This window comes from Paralichthys olivaceus, chromosome 5, assembly GCF_024713975.1.
Source record: "Paralichthys olivaceus isolate ysfri-2021 chromosome 5, ASM2471397v2, whole genome shotgun sequence".
Taxonomy (NCBI): Eukaryota; Metazoa; Chordata; class Actinopteri; order Pleuronectiformes; family Paralichthyidae; genus Paralichthys; species Paralichthys olivaceus.
In genome coordinates this window covers 10,802,649-10,823,381 of record NC_091097.1, presented here as the reverse complement: position 1 = coordinate 10,823,381, position 20,733 = coordinate 10,802,649, and the positions used below count along the sequence as shown (strand labels likewise).

The 20,733-nt window shown below is 42.4% G+C and overlaps 1 protein-coding gene across 2 annotated transcripts in view; it reads left to right on the top strand.

Annotated features, from left to right (window-relative positions):
* Positions 1-20,733, top strand: part of olfm2a (olfactomedin 2a) — a 52,568-nt gene that overhangs the window by 7,362 nt on the left and 24,473 nt on the right. The window contains exon 1 of one of the 2 annotated variants that reach the window (XM_020094664.2): positions 1,850-2,058. The exons of the other annotated variant lie outside the window; for it this stretch is intronic. Coding sequence (XP_019950223.1) covers positions 2,002-2,058 — 57 coding nt within the window. The 5' untranslated portion in view covers positions 1,850-2,001. Of the gene's footprint in view, positions 1-1,849; positions 2,059-20,733 lie in introns of those variants that run through there. 2 annotated transcript variants of the gene reach the window in all.

The window sequence follows — 20,733 nt, the reverse complement described above, 5'->3', positions numbered from 1 at the left end:
CAATAAAAAGAAAATGTGTAAAGCAACAGGCGCCCCACAGTTCTGTATGAGGGAGGCATAAACAATTACTTATACTCAGGACAGGTATTTTGTAACTGTCGTCCATACTGACATATCCTATAAAGATAAACTTTCATCCTTCCACTGCTTTATTACAAGGGGTTTCATGGTATACATCTATTATATCTAATCTGATAATTCCAAACACCTCTGTCACTCTGTCAGTCTGAAATGTCGTTTGCATTATTTCGAGAACCTTTCTTTTTGCCCTCACATTCGGCAGGCGTATTTATAAAAGGATTTAGGAAGTTGAGTGTTGAATTTGGTGCGATATGGACGTGTGCTGCGTTCCTTGTTGATACACTTTGAATAAACAGGCAAGCAGCGCTCTATAGCAGCAGTGGCAAGGACTCATCAACGTAGAAGATGTCGTCAATCACGTCAACAGCACGTTCACAACAACAACTGATCCTCCAGGTCGGGGTTCTGCGTATAATGACTCACTTAACTTTGAATAAAAAGGGGGAACTGCTTCAAGATTCTGTGGACTGAGTCCCGAAGCCAGTTTTAAATTGTCATGGCTAATTTACTGCAGGTGACTTTTACAGTTTCAGAACAAAAGCTGCAACCAGCATTACAACGAAATGAGGAGTTTATAGCAGAAAAGCTCTGAGTGAGTATACATGCAGCTCTGACTCTATATAGACAAATTAATAAGGAATATGATTTTTGCAAATACAACTTTATATATAATGCTACTTTTAATGAAATAACACTCTGAAGAGATGCAGCCTTCTTCACAGTGGTCAGTCATTGAATGGTGTCCCCACAGGTTGAATGTTGAGCACTTGCCTTTGAAAGGTTGTTTTAAGCCAAGCTGGAGGTAGAGTGGGCTGCAGATGCTGTTATATTTTTCAGATCCAATTCAGAATCGCCAGCAGCCATAAACACAGCCTGTCAAGAAGCTAGGGGAATCACAGGCCCACAAACATTCAGTCATGGTGACACATGGACACCAAACTGTCCATGAACACAGAGAGGCTGTTGCACACCCATTCAAAACCTCACCTGGCTTATAGTATTCTTTATACAATGCAAAACTATCATTTAGTTAGCTAATGACATTCATTATCTCCATTGCAAGCGGTGCAACTATAATCTTTATCATCTCCCTAAACCCCAATGAATTCCCTTTGTTTTGGCAACTTCTAATTGGATGTACGTCAGCCCTGAATTGATGGTATTAATATGTCTCCATCATTTACAGTGATAGAGTTATTCACAGAAAGACATTATCGGTGCCAAATGTCAACTCTTTCTGGAGGTGCAGGGGAAATATTTTGTGGAGCAAAAAGCCCCGCAAGCGATGTCCTATATGCATCTATCTATTCCTCCATCTGTCTGTCTGTGAGGCAAGAGTGCAACCCACCAGCCACCCCCGCCCCCTGTCTCTCTCTCTTGCGTTCATCCTCACATGCACACATACGCACGCCCACACGCACGGCCAAGCTCGGCTGCATCACAGAGTGGCACTTCTTTGACTGGGCTCTCCTCGCGAGCACAGCCGTGCTGCTCCTAGCGTCGGCGCCCTGAAAGCACAGCAGTCACCTTCCAACCTCTGCGTCTCTCTCCTCCGCTTCAGTCGCAGTTATTTTCTTTTGCAGCACGGAGAGGAGGGGGGGGACCCAGCATCCGAGGAGTTTTGTAACACTGGTTGTTGGACTGGAGCGTTTTGGGTTTTCGCTCTAAAACACCCACAAGAGAGTCTATATATGCTCCAAAGAAGACGCGCGGCCGGTCGCTTCTCCGAGCCAGAGGACTGCCGTGCGTCCCGGGGATGAGGTTGGTGGCGCACAGCCGCCACAGCGTTGAAGGGATCCCGGTGTGTCTGAGGAAACCGCCCCAGTGAGGGACGAGAACGTGGGGGGTGAGAGAAAGAGGGAGAGAGAGACAGCAGCGAGGAACCGGTGTCGGCTGTGGGACGCTATCATTCCGACTAGGATGCATCTCTTCAGTGCCATGTTCCTACTTGTGATGTTAGCCGTCATGCCCTGCGAGGTAAGGACTCCGCTTACGACGCATATATGTGAATACGCACGGTTTAAAAGTTCATTAAGCGGCGCCGCTCAACTGAATCTGGATTCTCACACGATTCAGACCATTTACTGAAACATCTGAAACTGTTTTTTTTTTGTTTTTTTAGGGGGGGGGGGGGGGGGGGGGGGGGTGCAGCATTAAATAGGCAAACTGCTATTGTTGTGGGGGTGTCTCCTCTGTAACCTGATGAGAAGCAGCGGCAGAATATACAGCGAAAGTTCAATAAGCAAAAAATCTACTGGAACTCGGCTGACTTGCTGTTTTCGCAGATTTTGAAGACATAAATGTTGTTGCAGTGCATTGTGTAACAAATCGAGTAAATGCTGGGTATCGTCTTGAAGGAAACCGACTTAAGTAACGTAGTACCCTGGCAGCGTGATAGATTTCTGGGGGCTATGGTGTGTTGGATGCCCTGGAGGTCGTTGTTTCCTCACCTTCCTGCCTGTATACCTCTGCATCACTGACAGAGAGGTCCGGGGAAACGCTGGCCTTGTGACTGATTGCGCTGATTAAGCTGAAAGGACTGTGACACTGACAGTTTTGTTTGCAGCACTCAGCCTGTGTGTGATTTGTGGCCGCGAATACAAACCGTGCGCAATTAGCAGTGTACCACACCAGCGTCAACACATAGATCCTGGAGATATGACGGGTCTGAGTGAGTGTGTGTGTGTGTGTGTGTGTGTGTGTGTGTGTGTGTGTGTGTGTGTGTGTGTGTGTGTGTGTGTGTCGTGACGTATAGATGTGCATGACACTCGAGAAAAGCCGCGTTGATGAGCGTTGATGTGACAGTGGTGAATTGAAGTGATGGACGGTAAATTATTTGACCCAGAAAAGCTTCGAGTCGATGGAGGAGCGTCTTTCAACTTGCAGGGGTTCAGTTGGTCAGTTGAGCATTAACCCCTGAAAGCTTTAGAAAGTGTATAAGGTCCTCTGCTGTAGAGAGAGAGGCCACAGTGTGCCTGTTGTTTAGGTGTGTGTGTGGGGGGGGGGGGGGTTGTTTAGGTGTGTGTGTGTGTGTGTGTGTGTGTGTGTGTGTGTGTGTGTGTGTGTGTGTGTGTGTGTGCTGGACAGCGCCCCCTCGCACCTTTGGTTCCATGCAGCAGGATTGTCAGCACCACGGACAGCGACGTATGGCACCTTTCGGAGGTTTGAGTCCACCTTTGGAAGAGGCCTCCACACAGATCAGTCACAGGCGTACAGCTGTAACACTGTAAGGGACAATAGTTTATGCAGTGTTTGAATTAAAAAAGGGGCCCTATTCTCCAGTGGCACTCCTACAACATGGCATATACATGCACACTAAGTACGGCCAATTAAATCAGTTTGTTTTATAATGAACAATTCAATATTAAAATACAACTCAGTGAAGAGAAGATTCAAGAGGTGACATAACGTTACTTTCCATAAATGAACATTAACTTCAGTATTTGCACTACTCAATCTATTTTTGCACTATTCCGGTTTGCACTACAATCATACACTGAAGTTCATATCGCATCCACCCCGTGTTGTGTACTTATACGTCCCTTGAGTACTTAATATGTTGTGTACTCTTATGTTGTGCTACTTAGATGTTGAGTGTGTTGCTATATGTTAGGTGTGTTCCTTGCAATAATCCACTTTTCTACTACAATCATACACAATAATGTGTTGAGTGTTTTTGTCTACGTATATGTTTCCAGAGAGAAAAGGTATTTCAGTCCCGTCTATGTCCCATGCATATATGACAGAATTGACATTAAAGTTGACTTTGAACGTTAAAATGCATGTGATTTGAGGGTAGCACGGCCACAGTAGGGCCACTGCAGGAATAGTCACAGCATTGTGTTAATCAGTGGACATATGTTAGAAAATGTTTTTTAATTAGTGAAAAACACAAAATGGCATATTTTTAACAATATTGTTTATTTCAGAAAATCTAAATTGATTTTGTAAAGTTAATCAATGTCTGTAACATAATAATGATAATTCTTCTTTTAGTGTTACATGACTTTTCACACTAAGTGTGATTATATATATATTATATGTATATATACACATATATGTTGCAAATGTATCTGCCTGAATAATGCTTTGTGTTGTGTAATGCTAGTAAAGGCTATATGTTGGAGTCTTACATTATGTTTTATATATGATGTCCACAGGGTGAGTGGACACTTACGTTGACCTTTAATAGGATGACATAGGAGCCGCAGAATGTTTGCAGTCTACAGGAGGTGCGCTGGTGAACAGGCTGTTTCATGCACCTGTGTGTCGGGTTTACAGTGTAACACGTACTGCACAGATGGTATGAGAGGAAAACCAGTCAATTTTGTTGTGAGTGGTATCAAACAAGCTGGTGGGAGTTTCCAGGGCTGTCAATTTAACAGTCACATTGAACACATCCCTATTGCAACATGACTGCCACAAAATGAAACCATGATGACAAGGTGACGGGGCTCTTTAACCTCCTTTATGTTAAATTAGTCACATTTCCTGAGGCTTATCAACTAATTTAACCAAATGGAAATATGACCAACATGTCCGTCCTGTAAACAGAGTGGATCTGAGGAATACGTGTCATAATTATTCAACACATAAGAAAGTTTCAGTGAAAATGTAGCCCAGCTAATGAGTCCCTATCATATCTTAAGTCTTTCAGAGGGTTCATACTGTAATTTGCCTTGAGGGACAATTTGTTGTAAGTGTTCACATTCAATATTTACAGGGCTGAAAGAAAATATGACACCATCCATCACCCTTAGATTGCACTGCAAACATAAAGAATTGATGACTTCTTGCATATCTACCGCAATGAGGATAACACTCCATTTCAGCAGAGGGGAGATATTCACTTATTTTCAGTCACAGTCTCAGCACAGACCCTTCTGAAATATTTAGAAGGCTTTAATGAGACAGATGCACTTGTGCGTTCGCTGCATGTGGTTGTTAAGTACCTATAAAGCTCAGGGGTCCTCAGTGCAACTGATACAGATGGGCACCTGCTTGACCTTGGCACAGATGTCTTGCTATGATCTGCACTTCAAACCATGCATGACAGGACGCAATCGCACAAGTGCACGTGTCTGTGTGCATTTATAAGTAATGCATTTATAACACACCTATTACAGTAAAAATAACCGATTTTCTTCTAAATACTGTTCAGGTATTATTTTGAATGTGACTTTCTCAAAATGTATTTAAGATATCAAAAATATCAAGAATCCTGCAGCTCTCACTGTAAACTGTTATTAACTTATTATTGCATGTGGACTGTCATCAGTTTAGAGTTTGAAAGTATAGTATGTTGGTATAATATGGACTGGAGTGAAGTATCTATGAAACTTACCACCATTTCATTCGTCTGATGTTGATAATATTAATAGCTTTTAATTGTTCAGAATGAAAATTTAGTGCAACAGCAAAAATTATGGTACACAATTTATCTCAGAAGTTCTATCCACTGTGTAGAGTTGGACTTAAATCTATTGTGATGGATGGAATTCAAGCAGATTACAGTGTGAGATGATCAGATATTTTGAGTATTTGAACACAAACAAATCAAGAAAATATGCTGCAACTGAAATATCCCTTTAAATCAAAGAAGGAAACTTTAGTTTGGTTTGTGGCAGTATAATGTCTTTGCTCAAAACAAAGACTTTGAAAAACATCAGTCACATTCTCTATGTATTTAGAAGAATTGTTGCAGATCACAAAGACGTGTGATCCACTAATATTCCATCTCAAACATTAAACTGATGCAGGAGCCCGACTGAAAGGTGATGTAAGAGTCTTCACATTTAATTTTCTGTAGCTGCTCAATATCCACAGTGGAATTTTATTAATTTGTTTTATAGCAGTTAAAGTGGTGTACAAGCTTTACGCTTTTAGAGGCGACAAGTTTTTATTAAGATCATTTTCTTTTAGTATTTCCACTAATGTTTTTGTGGAAAGTAAATAAAATAAAACAAGTATCTCAAGTAATGACCAAACAACAAACTACAGTCAATTACAGAAATTTCAAAAATGTCAACAGGTATTAAATGTTTGGTACAATTAGATTCAAAACAACTTCAGATCCAATATTTTTTTTCATTTTTGTCTTTAAAAAAAAAATTGTATTTGTCTGTCAATTGAGGCATGACAAATATAAATCTAAAAATTCTGTAGGGCTTTTCTATAACATGGTAAATAGTTGTCAGTTAATGGGCTGTTATGGTGAAGTGAGGTACTTGAAAGATGCAGGTTTACTTTTTGTACCTCCAGAGCGAGAGGCTGCCAGGGGACGCCCGTTATTGGTTTAAGATGTCTTGCTTAGAAAACTCCCAACATTTGGATGGTTGAGAGTGAGGGAAACGAACGCTTTGGTGTTTTTCTGTCTTATCACCGAGAGCTGTGTGGGAGAAAACCTAATTGCTTGTCTTTCTCAAAGAGGGAGACAGAACCCTGTGTAAGCAGTTGGCGAGATTTTTCAGTAATTTACTTGATCCCATTGCTCACCAGGGATTTCGACAAAACAATCAGTTTGACTAGACTACCGTTTAAGACCTTGTTAAGTTGTGTTTCCTCACTCTAGATTGGTGTGATGATTGCACCAGAAGCGTACCCAGTTGGAGTCGATATATGGATAAAAAGGCATTAACTGCAAAGGACCTATATCACATGTATAACACATGGCAGTGTATAACACCATTTGGCAAAAATATTTAATTTGTTCATGTTGCAATTATGCAGTACTTTTGTAAAATGGAAAATTGACTATTTATAGCTCGCGTCTCGTCAACCACTCACTGCACTGTACTGTACAAGTCACATTCACCCATTCACACACATTCATACAACACTTCTTTACACAGCGCTTTTTCTATTGCACCATTCGTACACTGCCAGAGAAAACTTGGGGTTCAGTATCTTGCACAGGGACACTTTATAATGCAGACTAAAGGCTCCAGGGATCGAACCACCAACCTTCTTGTTAGTGGACATCCCGCTCTACGGCCTGCCCCTCATAGTGCTATATTTCGCAGTGTTTTTGTTCTTTTATACAAGTGTCTCTTAATTAAGTTGGTTTTATTGACAAGAATGAACCCTAGCTAAAATATAACAGTGATGTAAAGCACTAAGCTGAGCTGATGCTAATGCTGCCTCCAATGTCTCCACGAGTGAATCCAACAAGGGCGGACCTCAGCTCGATCAGTCAGGGAGGACAAACAGATGGATTGGCTAATGTCCAATTGAGACAGCTTTAAACAGTCTGCTGACCTGGAAGTGACCCTTTGGACAAAAAAACAAAAACTACTTTCCTGGTGCCAGTCCAACGAGAGAAAAGCAGCACGATCATAATAAAAGCGCCCCCCCAGACCTGAATGTGATTGAGCCATTTTTTGTCAATTTCAGTCATTGTCTCTGTGCCAAAAACCTTTTTACACAGATACCATCCTAAAACACCTAAGCTTGTCAAACCTTGTAAAAAAAATAAATAAAAAAAACCCTGATAAAAGCTTTTATAAATATTGAGGAATGAGACTGTGCTGTTGGAGGACAGTCAAAGGGGAAGCAGGGATGTGAGTCTTGGTTTCCCAGGAGAGAGGACACTGGGTAGCGGGCTGGACAGAGTGTGCTCTGCCAAGCAGCAGCCTAACCTCCACCTGGAGAATTAAACAAACGGAAAGCTGAGGGAACAGGGGTGTAAACCTGCCAGTGAGAGGCAACGGCAAAAACACTTAGCTGTAAAAATCACCTTGCTGCGCTGTGACAGGTCGAGTGTTGGTCTGACTTACGAATGCTGCATTCCCCACGAGCTCACGTGACTGGAAGCTGCAACACGCAGATACGACTTTAAATCCAATACAAGGACATTACATATTCTGTATGCAGTTCACATATCTTTCATTTTCTTGATTAATAATGTCCACATTTGCCCACAAGTCTATTACATCTATATAACACAAGCCACATTTATCTAATAAACAGCAATGTATAATGTAATTTCCATGTGTTTCTTGCTCTGTTGAATAAGGTCACTCGCGTAACCTAATTTCTGTGTTGCCTGTCACTCAGTGGCAAACACTTCTAGCACGACGTGGGTGAGTGGGTGAGGTTAGATTAGCCGCCATGTCTGCATCCACCTTCATGCACTCCCCACTAATATACAAAGGTGCTGCTTCACAATCAGCTGCAGATAATGAAGATGCATTATGTTTGATTCAGCGCTGCTTGAAGAGAGAATGGCAGGGTGCTCGTGTCATGACTGATTAGGGCAGAGCTGGAATCAGTGCACGATAATGATACCACATTGTGCGAGTCAGAATCTTAACACTGTAAAGAGATCTGTTTCATAAAAGAGATAGTGCTTGAAGAAAAGGGGGCCGAGGCACAGAGAGCTATTGAGCCTTTGTGGCGTCCGCTGCTCACTCCCCCATCTTAATGTTTGATGTGCTTTTATGTAGCCCGCTGCTTCATCATCAGAGGTGTGTGTGTGTGTGTGTGTGTGTGTGTAGGGACAAATAACCTCTACACAGTGACACTTTTGTTATTTAGGTTGAGACCAGGTTTCCGGGATAAGGTTGATTCATATTAGTGCTAAACAAGTGTAGTTGTTATGGTTAAAGGCAAGTCAATACAATCTGCATAGTGTGTGCAACATAGATAAAGGTGCACATGTTTAATGGATGGGGGGGTTGTGTTGTGAAAGGTCTGTTTTTTTGACGATGTACCTGTTTCTAGGTCAGTTTGTGGTCTGCCCGTGAATCACACAGGGGCGGTATTAGCGCCTCGTGATGGAGGTGAGCATTTTCGCGACGTGGCCCGAGGTGAAGCAGGTGACTGATTTTACTGCTGCGGTGCCACGGATGAGGCACAGAGGCAGGCATCGGTCTGCGTGGTAATTGGTTAACAGATGGAATGGCGGGTAGGCAAACGTGTGAGGTCAGCGGCCTGACTCTCAGACTAACACTGTGTCCTTTTCAAGATGGGCCCCCTGAGGTAGAGAGGGTGTGCAGGCATGACCTTTTCCAAACGTGTACATACGCAAACACACATGACCTTTTCACCTGAATCAAACAAAGCCCTAAAGTGTGATCTTAACATCCTACGCTGACATTATAAATATATAACATATTAGACTTAGACATATAACAGATTCTGTGCACACATATTTTCACATTCGCTGTTTCTTGCAATAATTAAATATCACAGTGCTTCTCATTCCACCATTGGCTAACAGACAAAACCAAATCCTGTGCATGTGTGTTATAATTTCATTTTAAGCTCTGGAATCATAGTTGAACCTAATTAACTGTCATGACACATTTGTTGTTGAAAAATCTGAGCTTTTAGTGATTTTGCCCTCACAGATTTCAGGACAGGAGACACTCTGGGGTATTTTAAGTCACATTAAGTCTGGTAACCTTGGTATTTAGTTCATATTTTTAAATGACCACTTACTCATGCAGAACCACAGACTGGCCGCGATGCTCCAGGGTTGTATGCACTATAAATGACCTCTGTTGCCGTTTTCTGTCTTGTTGAAAACCCAGCGGCCTACCGTCCTAAAATGACCATTAGCAAATCCCATGGACTGAGCTGGACGACTCCAGGGCAGCTTGTGATCTAAGGTCTTGAAGGTCTTATGGGACTAAGCACTAAATACAGTTGTGGGAGCTTTCTCATTTATATACACACACTGTTAACCTGGCAGCTAACCAGCAGCCAGCTGTACACTCCGGGACTGGTTATTTCTTTATACATGCAAGTTCAAAGACAAGTACATTCACACATGTTCACTTTTGAGCCAGTAACAAACCCCATCTTCTCTTCCAGACAGTTTCATAATGACTGAGAGTGAGGCGCAGATAATTTCTCAAAGTATTATATGTACTCATATAACCTATAGGAAGGTATTTGTATGCTTGCTGTCAACAGCGTACGGAGGGATCAGCCTGACTGGTGGGATGAAAATCATCCCTATATCGCATTCTCTCCCCCACTTTCTCTCTTTCCTTCTATGTGACTGTGCTGGAGGGTGCAGGACTCCCAGAGGTTTATGTCTGTGACTCTAAGCAAGAGTGACATTTCTCTGACAACACCCAGAACAGGCAGGCACGCGCAGGCACGCACACACGCACGCACGCACACACACACACACACACACACACACACACACACACACACACACACACACACACACACACACACACACACACACACACTGCCTTTGTCTCTCTCTCTCTCTCTCTCTCCCCTTTTCCTTTTTGGTTCACAAACATGTCAGCGATGAGATCCACAACAGACAAAGAGCAAAAGCAACACATGGAATCGATACCACAGAGCATGGCTGAGACTGAATAGTATAGTATGAGTGACAAATGCAAATTCGAGTGCAGACATGCTTGATCATCTGGTCAATGCTGGTCACGCTGCCACCATCAATGGGGTAATGGCACACGTTACCTTAGTAACTGCCACAGTGGGACACACGCAGTGATTTTTTTTTTTTTTTGCATCCATCTGCCCTTTTTTTTTTTGCATTGCAGTAGGCACCTCCTGACCAGTTTTTTGTACGACCTTGCTTTCCCCTGCTCGATGAATCTTTTATGAGCCTGGCAATGTGGGTTTCTGTGTAGAAGATTGGAATATAAATATGGCTGTTGCGCCTAGAGCTCGTCTTCCCGCTCTGATACAAAAGCTTTCATAAGACTGAGCAGATTGGGCAAGCTGCTATTTGAACGATGCTCTTCACATCCCTTCGCTTTTATCGAAAGACTGTAAGTATGAGAGGGCGTTATGCATTCTCAAACACCAAACATTGATTCTCCCTCCATCTGCTCGTTCACATAGCTGGACAACACACCAAACGCACACTGTGGGAAATCCTGCTTTTAAAAAATGGATTTGTACTTTTCATGTCAAATTCTTTATCTGAGACTTTTGCTCAGCTTAGTTTTCTCTCCGACAGCTTTTACACATGGCTCACGTTCAAGTCATAGAGTTTGTAGCAGAAATTGACATTGAATGAGAGGTGATAAAAAAGTGACAAAGTAAATCTTGGTTGAGCTCCTGAGGATGTATTATACCTCTGTCTCTTGTACTAACTCTCGTTCTCTTTTATCGTCTTTTCTGCTCTACTGTGTCTGCCTCTCCTTTTATTTCACATGATCCTTGCTACCTTTATTCCAAAGGCTCCTCTCCTCACCGCCATGTGCGAGTGTGACAGCACTGCCTCCCATGTTGAAAGCTAACTCAATCTTGGGGCTTTCATTTTGGGGGGAATGAGGGATGAGAGCTATGCGGCGTGGCAGACGCGGGTGTAGCAAGACGAACCATTTAATCGATGTGTTTTCCGCGTGGCACTGTCACAGCCGCTCAGTAGGGCCATTGATGAGGGAGGCTCTCTCAGACTGCGCCAAGGCTTAAAGGCTCCAGTCAGGGAGGCGTGGGAGCCCAGCAGCCACTAGACACTGCTGCATATCAAGCAGGCGGGGAGAGATGCTCTCTGCAGCCCCACGGTAAGCAAGGTAGAAAGATGGTCCTTTGATAGAGAAACAGCATGTTGAGGGAGGAGAGATAACAAGATGCTCCTGTGGAAGGTAACACCAGCTTACATCACATTACGCTGCCTAATTCTAAACCCCTGGGATTTCTCCAAGTCTACAAAACACACACAGAGACATGACTGACAGATACTGGATGTGAAACCACTTCTGGAAGTAGGAGCCACAGCTTGGGACCGGCACCTAATTAGGAACGGAGTATCATATTAAAGAAAAGGGGAAATGGGATGATATCTGTATCGTTGATGACATTAAATGAAATAAATTAGATCAGGCTTTGATGGATTACACAAAATTGGAGGGAAATGATGTAACAGGCCGTCTTCTGCATTAATATTTCATAGATCAGACATCTCTGATTTAGACAAGCATATTAGCAGAAAGGAACTTCTCTTGAAATCAGTCCTGTGTATCCAGCAGAATCATTAATCCATTGCCCATTTTGATTATTCATCGAGTAGCTACACAAAAAAGCTTATGAAACAGTTGGTTTGAGCTTGCCCTGAATTCTCAGTTTACAAAACTTCTCTCAAAATCTTCTGGCTTCAATAATCTGCAACCTCAGACACACAAAGGCAGTCTGTGCAAAAAACAATATGGATTTCTTCAGTCCTTTCCAGAAACATTTTCTTTGCACCTCTAATCCCTTTGCTATACTCCAAAAAAGTATGTGCAGATAAATCATGTTTAAACTGCTGTGTAGAATTAGGTGATTAAGTGTAAGTGTTGCGTTACAAATAGAAACCATTACATTTAACACCAGCCTGCACTGTGAATAAACAACATACATTCAGTATCACACACATGAACACACACACTTGTTGACAGATGCGAGCTGAAGACGCTGGTGATCAGGGTTGTTGGGCAGTGTCAGAGTACAAAGTGAGGGGATGTGGACTGAGTTTGAATCGGTGCCCAGTGGAGTAGTTGAGCCAGGCAGCATGGCTGGGCAAGTGAGTGAGTGAGTGAGTGAGAAAGAAAGAGAGAGAGGAAAAGACAGTAGAGCTGCTGAAAATGAAAATTGGAAATTGAGAGCGGGGATAGAGGGAGAAATAGACAGAGAGAGAGTGTGTGTGTGTGTGTGTGTGTGTGTGTGTGTGTGTGTGTGTGCCTTTAGACTGTGCCTGCAGGGTTATTATCTCTTCCATCCCGACCAAAAAGGAGAATAATAATTCAAGGTCTATTGCTCCGTCACCGTGATTTTATTCCCCCTCACTGGCACACACTCCTTGCAGATTGTTTTTAATTAGCTCCACATCACTTAATCAATACAGCGACGACCAAGAAAAAACAATGGCACGTGTACACTTCCGCTCAGCGAGAGAGAGAGAGAGAGAGAGAGAGAGAGAGAGAGAGAGAGAGAGAGACAGGAAGCAGTGGGAAGAAAGGATAAAGTGTTGACAGACAAGATGAGAGACGAAAATGATGTAGAGTGGCATCTCTACGGGGGGGGGGCGTCATGCTCTGATAAAAAAACCTGCTCTCATGATGATTACAGTCTGCGCTTGTTTATCCACCATTGTGTTTGTGTGCATGAATCAACAGTATATATTTCTGCATCTTTGCTGTAAGGCTGGAGGTTGCAGCCTCGGCTCAGCTGTATATCAGGCAGGGGTGATACTCCTATCATGTCAGACTATGCTGTGGGATCTAATTCCATAATCCTCGTTATATTTTTGAGCAGCGCAGTTGAGTGCCTCAGCCACACTAATGGTGATATGATGAATAGGTATTCAGGAGAGGTCTCTCTCTTTAAGCCTCAGTGCCTCGGGCTACTGGCCCTCTCAGGCCCAGCTCTCATCTTTTACTCCTCTCAGTGAGAGAAGCAGCATGTGGCCAGCTCATGCCGCGATCTTCAGAGAAGAGTACTTCTCACTTGTCAGGCACATTTTTGTACTTGGTATATTCTGGATCAATATCTGCAGCTGGCACGCTTAAACCTGCGCTGATCTAATCCAAACAACCCTGAACACGACTATTGAGGCTCAGCTCATGCTGGAGCAGATCTGTACCTGTGCATATTATTAGATACTTTGCAGAGGGCATTTACACTATGAAACAAATCTGTTGCTCAGGAAACGTGACACCAAATGGAGAACATCGATGATGAAATTGTCCGATCATTATGGACTGCAAGAGACTAGAGTGTGGAGTCCTTCTCGTACCTAAGCCTCAGCTTTAATAGTTGTGCGGAGTAGGGTGGGTGGATGAGTGTCATTAAAATTCAAATTAGTGATTTAATCTGTGGGTGGAAGAAATATACATAGACTAAATCTCCCATGTTCATTATTAGAGGCTGTTTCTGTCATTTTAATCTTCCATCCTTAGAGGTTGGTTCTTATTTTGAATGCATCCGTGTCCATTTTACCAGATGCAATCAGTCAACAATGAGATGTCCCAGGAGGAGCGAGCAGTGGAGTAGTCGACTGCCATGTCTTTAAGACCCCGAATGAAAATATTTGTGTTAACGATTAGCAAAAGGAAAGGAAGCGTCTCCTGAAGGGAGAAAAATCATCTTGCATTCCCTCCTTGTGCTGCACAGAATATTAATGCAAGGGATGGCCTTTCAGATATCATATCTCCCAGGCTGCTCTCACAAATATCATCATTAAGCACCCATCTGCGTCGTGCTCAGAGTGGAAAACGCGCCACACAACATCCTGCATCGTCTGGAATCCTGCAGACAAAGACACGGGGCAGCTGCATGTCGGTTATAACACACATTAACTTGCATATCACAAAACAAGCACATCCTGCGCAACCGTGTAATTCACATGTTGAGAATAGGGGTTCTAATTCAGCACACGTCAATGAATCCACTTCATTGTCTTGTACGTTGCATCTGTTGCTGAGAGATCCAGTGTGATGACCCAATGCCAGCCACCGCAGTGAAGCACCAGCCTCTGTGGCCACTCTTTACCATTAGGGCCTCTCCACCTTCCTCCCACCAACACCTTTCCCCTCAAAAACTTCTCATCTCACACTCGGCTTACTCCACAGAATATTAGCCCATCATAATATTCAACGTGCAGGCTTCATTCCTGCTCTGTAGACTCATTTTCTCCAGTTTGTTGATATTTTCCCATCTGTTTGTTCGTGTAATCACTGAACGGATCAGTGGATCCTCGTTCTGACAATGCGGCGGAGACTTTGCAGAATATATGGCTGGAATCATGAGCAGGGTCTTGGGGGAAGAAAGCGGGCTATCACAAGACTGTTTATTTAGACTAATAATCCTTTATACTCTTTCTACCAGCAAGAAAAAAACTCCATAAAAGTGCACGGTGACGAGCTAATTTATTTATTTCTCTCTCCCCTTTTTGCTCATAACTCCATGTGGTGGTAAATGTAATTTTCAGTTGGGGGCTGTTTGGGGATTTCTCTCCGCTGCACGCTGTGCCTGTGTTGTACTAATAATGTCTCCCTAATTAAATGTTACAGCTTCTCTGAACATTAATGACCTGAAGACAGAGGATACAAATAAAGGCTTCAGCATGAGCTCTGACAAAGAAGCTGGACACACGTCTGCAGGCTGGTTCTGTCCCTTCATTATTAATACTCGGTACATAGCTGATGGGTTCTGGTCACTGCTTGCTCCTGACCATGTCGAGCACAAAAAAAATTACGACTTTTCCATTTTTTCTCTCCACAATTGGCTGCAGCAGACTCCAAGTCAACCAGACTGTAATTGGCAGGATGTCACCACTCCTCTCTGGTCCTGTTAGTTTCGCTGTTGCAGACGTGGCATAAAACAGACAAGATGTAAATTCATCACCTCAGGGAGTTTCAAATGCAACCACCATCCTTTTCTCTCCCTCTTTTTTTTGTTTTTCACACCCTCGCTCGCTCTGCCTCTCCAACACATCACAGTCTCTTTTAAAACCTTTTTGTCTATCTCTTGTGTTATTCTTGGCTTATTTTCCATTTCGAGTAAACTAACACAGTGATCAGCCAATCATGGCGATACCTTTGGTCTGTGTGACTGGGTGACATATGTGACGAATGACTCAGATGGAGACCGATTGAAAAAAAGGAGCTGCCTGTTTCTTTAGTTATCTGACAAAATACCCTATGCATGACATCACAGATCAACTCTCAGCTCTTGTGCAGGTATAAATGAATACATCATTAATGAAACAAAGCACTCTGCCACTATAGTAACACAACAACGGAATGGCACTCAACCCCGGCAGTGCAGAAACAATTTTGAAAATACTCAAAGAAATCTAATACAGATTCAGAAATGTTAGCATGTCAGAAATAGATGTGTTTTATCAGCTGCACTGTCTAAAACTGAGCTGAGGAAATTAGGTTTCCAGCACTGGCTGTAACACAAGTTATCATCTGGATGAACAGAAATAAAAAGCCTGTTATTCTGGGTGATGACAAGGGCAGCACCAAAAGTTCAGTGAAGGGCGTTCTGAAGAAGCAAGTGGCCATGGGGGGCAGTCTCAATTAGCAAGCTTTTCTTTGAGCATCAGCTACCTTTCTGTCGGGCTGAAGACTTCCAATTTGCTGTCAGTAATTACTCCATTTACAGGAATAGCTTTCCCTGCACAACAGAGAGAATGTTTGATTAGCTGGGTGGGAGAAAAGGTCAGGATGTGGTGTTGGCTTTATGCCGCTGGATCCAGGAGAGAGTGGGTTTTGTGGGACACTGGGAAACAGTTTATGGAGCCAGGAAATGATCATAGAAATTGTGTGCGTGAATGTGCATCTGTGTGCACGTGCGTGTGAGAGTGCGTCACGGCCTTGCGGGCAATTCAGCTGGGCACATTTACCACAGGAAGTGCTGCGCTGAGTTGTATTCAGCTGGTGCTGTTGGCAAGAGAAGGTGCAGAAGAGTGGATGGAGCCATGCTGTGCTGCAAAATGCATGGCAGCTGATTGCTACATGTAGTTCTTGTCTATTGAATTGATCAAGGCATTTTCTTTTCGGGGGCCTCAAGCATAATGGAGACCCTGCTTATCCCTGATTGAGAGATCTGATATTCAACTGCATATGGTTCATTCATACCAAATACCCTACCAATAATAATGTTTAAGCTTTCATGGACTGCTGGGATTGTAATCAAGGGAGCAATCAGGGGCAATTAATACTTTATGAATAAAATTTGAATTCACGTTCAAGCATTATTCACGGGACGTACACTGCACTAGGATGTCTCCAATGCCGTGTTTGCTCAGTGGAGGAAAACATTGCAATGTAAATATCTTTACTATTTATCCTCTCTGACTGAACCAGTGCATGTGTGCTCTATTAAAAAAGCAGAATGAGCTGCTATAGAGACACACTGAACTGGAAAATCTCCATCTTGTGCAAAAGTGCCAGTATTTCGAAATATTAATTGATATTCATCAAAATCATAATTTAAGCAGATAAAGAAAATCTGTTCAAGATAAAATCATACCTGCACTGTATTGGTAGAGTATTTTTCTGAGAGTGAAGATACCGGGGCCTGGTGTCAGTCTTGCGATTTTGCCTCCTGATATATTATGATTTCCTTGTCTTCCTTGTCATTCATTGATGAGATGGGCTCTACCGGCTATTCTGTGCTGTACAACGAGTGGACTCACCACAGGGTGTTGTAGGTGTGTGATGGTCAATACAGCCAAGCAGACACTTACTGTATTGATTTTCCTTCTGCCCGGAGGGACAGATTCTCACCTGTTTACCACCATTACTGCAGTTAAGTGGCCTTACTTAATGAGCCTCGTTTGGGGACATGGTTTTGGTCCTATACTCCTGCTTCATACCATAGTGACCACACTGCTGGGTGTTACATGCATGTAACGGCTCACTCGCACAACGCTTTGGCAGCCACCATTAACGGGGATTGTAGATATTTCACAGCCCAGTGGAGAGAAAGCATTGCTCATGCATGTGGACACAAATATGGAGAATCCCTGATGCACATAAATAAATCCATGTACGTATATGTAAATGCATGAACGCAGAAATGGACAGATTTAACACATGAGCTTTACAGGCGCGCACATCAACACTCATTTATCTAAAAGCCGAGTAGAAGCTCTTTTATTGTCTTTAACAGTAACTAATCTTGTGCAACTGTGCTGATGTAAGATGAACATGCAAGGTTATTGACTCCCACGTCATGCAAATCATATACTGTTAAGCTAGTCAAGACACGACTCATATACTGTCAATCGTCTCTTTGGTCAGAGAGGGACTGAGGTGCTACTTCACTTGCGGTGAATGCTTACTGCTTGAATTATTGAACATATTCAACTCAGATGTGTTCGATGTATTTTATGCAAGCAGGGGTCGATGTGTGTGTTTGTGTGTAAGCTATAGTCCTCCTGTGGTCTCAGCCACTACTATAAAATGCAAAAGCCCAGATGAGTTTCCTTAATCAAAGGCCCACAGGAGCCGTTAATAGATTAAACACTCCATGTTGAAAGCACACCACTGTGTCTGCCTGCCTGAACCCTGGGGTACAGCCTATTTATGCCATTTAAATAGTTGCTATGGTAATGAGGTCACGCTTTGTTTAAGCTGATTTTGATCTTGATATATTTAGAAGGCAGTGGGCCTCCATGTCCATCATCTAATTAATGAATTATGACTCAGAAAAATAGCCAGTATTCTTAGAGCCAGATGACTCCGGCATCTTTCAGAGCTCAGGCAGGGGCTGTGCGTGTGTGTGTGAGGCCTCGCTGCCTCAGTCATAACAGCTCTGCATCATTATGAAGGAGGTCTGTGTAATTAGCTGAGGTGTAATATGGTCCTGTGTTTCAGTTGTGAATTTGCAGCCGGTTGTGTATTTGTGCAAAGCGAGAACGTGGCTGCGGTGCTTTGTGCCTCTCTGCTCCCCCTGTATTGTTATCTCACTTAGAGCTTGTCCCTATGGCCTTGGGGCTGTGTGGCGCTCTACTGCCATCCATGGGTGTGCTTGAATGCTGCCATTTCTGCAGTTGGTGGCCATTTGCACCATGTGAACTGATTAAAAATGCCCTTTGTAGAGCACACCCATAGGTGGGGAGCATAATAGACAATAGAATTGTGTTTTTTACCTTTTAGGATAAAGCACAAGGACATTTTGACATGTCTATGTGGAGGTCGCAAAAATCTGCACACTATATCTTCCACAGCGTTATATCTACAGTATGTGTAGTGCAGAACAAGCCAACTAAGATCACAAGTTCTGAGCTTTTATTCTGATTGAACAGGGCTCTGAGAGAGACAGCAGGGAACATTGGAGAGTGATCGGACTTGAATGCTGAATAAAATTCTGGGAGAAGGAGTAACAAAAGAGAGTGACGGAGAACTGGTGATAATGACACAGCAGAGCAGCAGCGAAAACGAAGCTAGCCAATTATTAGAGTGGAAATTATGAGGAAGGGCTTTGAAAATTAATCAAAAAGGATTAAATTAATACAGGTTAAATGGCTGACTTCCTCTCTTGCTAATATTTAATGAAAGCTTGTTCTGCCAACAGACTCTGTGATTAGACAGCTGATTGGCAGGGCCTGGAATTCTTTGAGGAATGGCAGATTGTCCTCATCACACTCATTATTCCCATCCTTTATTTGGTCCATCACTTTTCAAAAGATGCCACCTGACCTGCACTGCGTGAGAAGAATCATAATTCAGAAATAGCTGAGGAGCACTCAACGCTTTTCAACTAAAGCAAATGCGAAAGTTATTAGTAATGACTGAAAGATGTGTTTAAGGAGAAGATAAGGGTACAAAGGTTAAAACACTTTGAGGGAAGATATGATGAAAGATGAACCTCTGTGGCTTCAGTAATTGTACATGCAGCAGGTACAGCATGCACACAGAATTTTGTTACTGGCACAAATGAATGAAATCATGTCAGTTCTCTATAAAAAAGTATTTAAAACATATGTGGAGTCCCTATGGTAACATGTATAGTAAAGTAAAATATCTTATATCTAATTTTGTCAAATAAACGTACATATTGAATACCACAAACTAGACATTGTTGGAAATTTAAATGGAGTCTAGCCAGCTGCAATAGGCTGTAGAACCTAAAATGCTACTCATGTCAAATGTTGTATTGATAATTATAATATCAGAATGTTATACAAATCTATTTAATGATAACAACATGGAAGTTTAAAATCATAAAATATCTATTTTGAATACAAGAAATCAAAACTTGTTCTTTCAAGGTTACACAATTTTATCTGTGAACATGAAAGAAAGAAATATATTTAAATGGGTTTTGAGTGAGGACACTGATGATATTTTGGCTTTCCTATAGTTATATAGTCCTTCGGGTAACAATTACCTAAAGAAGGCAGGTTCGTGTAGTTCTGAAGATAGACGTTTTACAATAGGGGCTACAAAATGCAGTATGCCAAAATAATGTTTTCCCAAATGTAGAATATTGCGTGTGTGTGTTGACATTTTATGTGCTGCCCCACTGCAGAATTAATTAGAAAACACACATTTTGAAGTTAAACTGTACAAATAGGAGCCACTGAAGGAAGATTTATAGCAGTGAATAAATGTGTGATAATGATGGATTTCTTGTTTTACTTGCAGTGAAATATTTGGCCTACTTCAGTGGCCACAGTCATACATGGTCTCTTTAGTCGCAGTATCGAAGATGGAGCATCAATGAAAGCAGCATCTTGAATGATTTTGTTTTACATTCAGCCCTCAAAGTTTCAGTACAAGGCTTTCTTTGAGAACTTTACACAAGTCATACACAGAGGCAATTAAGATAGCTTTACATAGAAATAGATAAAAAGAAAAGAACATTGAAAAATAAAGATTATAAAATATAATAAATGATAATAAAACCCACAGTCAGAGTTGAGACACACTGAGATCACGTGGAAGTTAATTTTGACTATGCGAAGCATAATATGTCGAGTAAAGCTTCAGCCAAGAAACACTTAGCAGACTGGACTCTGATGACTTGAGAGTTTAGAGATGTTCACTGTGTGGAAGCAGATCAAAGATGTACGCAGCCCCTCAACCAATAAGTTATTTACAGACAATTAACAATGTTTTCACGAGGCAGCCAGCACAGAGATCTGACAACTGGTGAAATATGTCCAGCTTTGTCTTTATAGTGCCTCCTGAAGGAGCTGCAGCTGCCTTTTTAAGATGA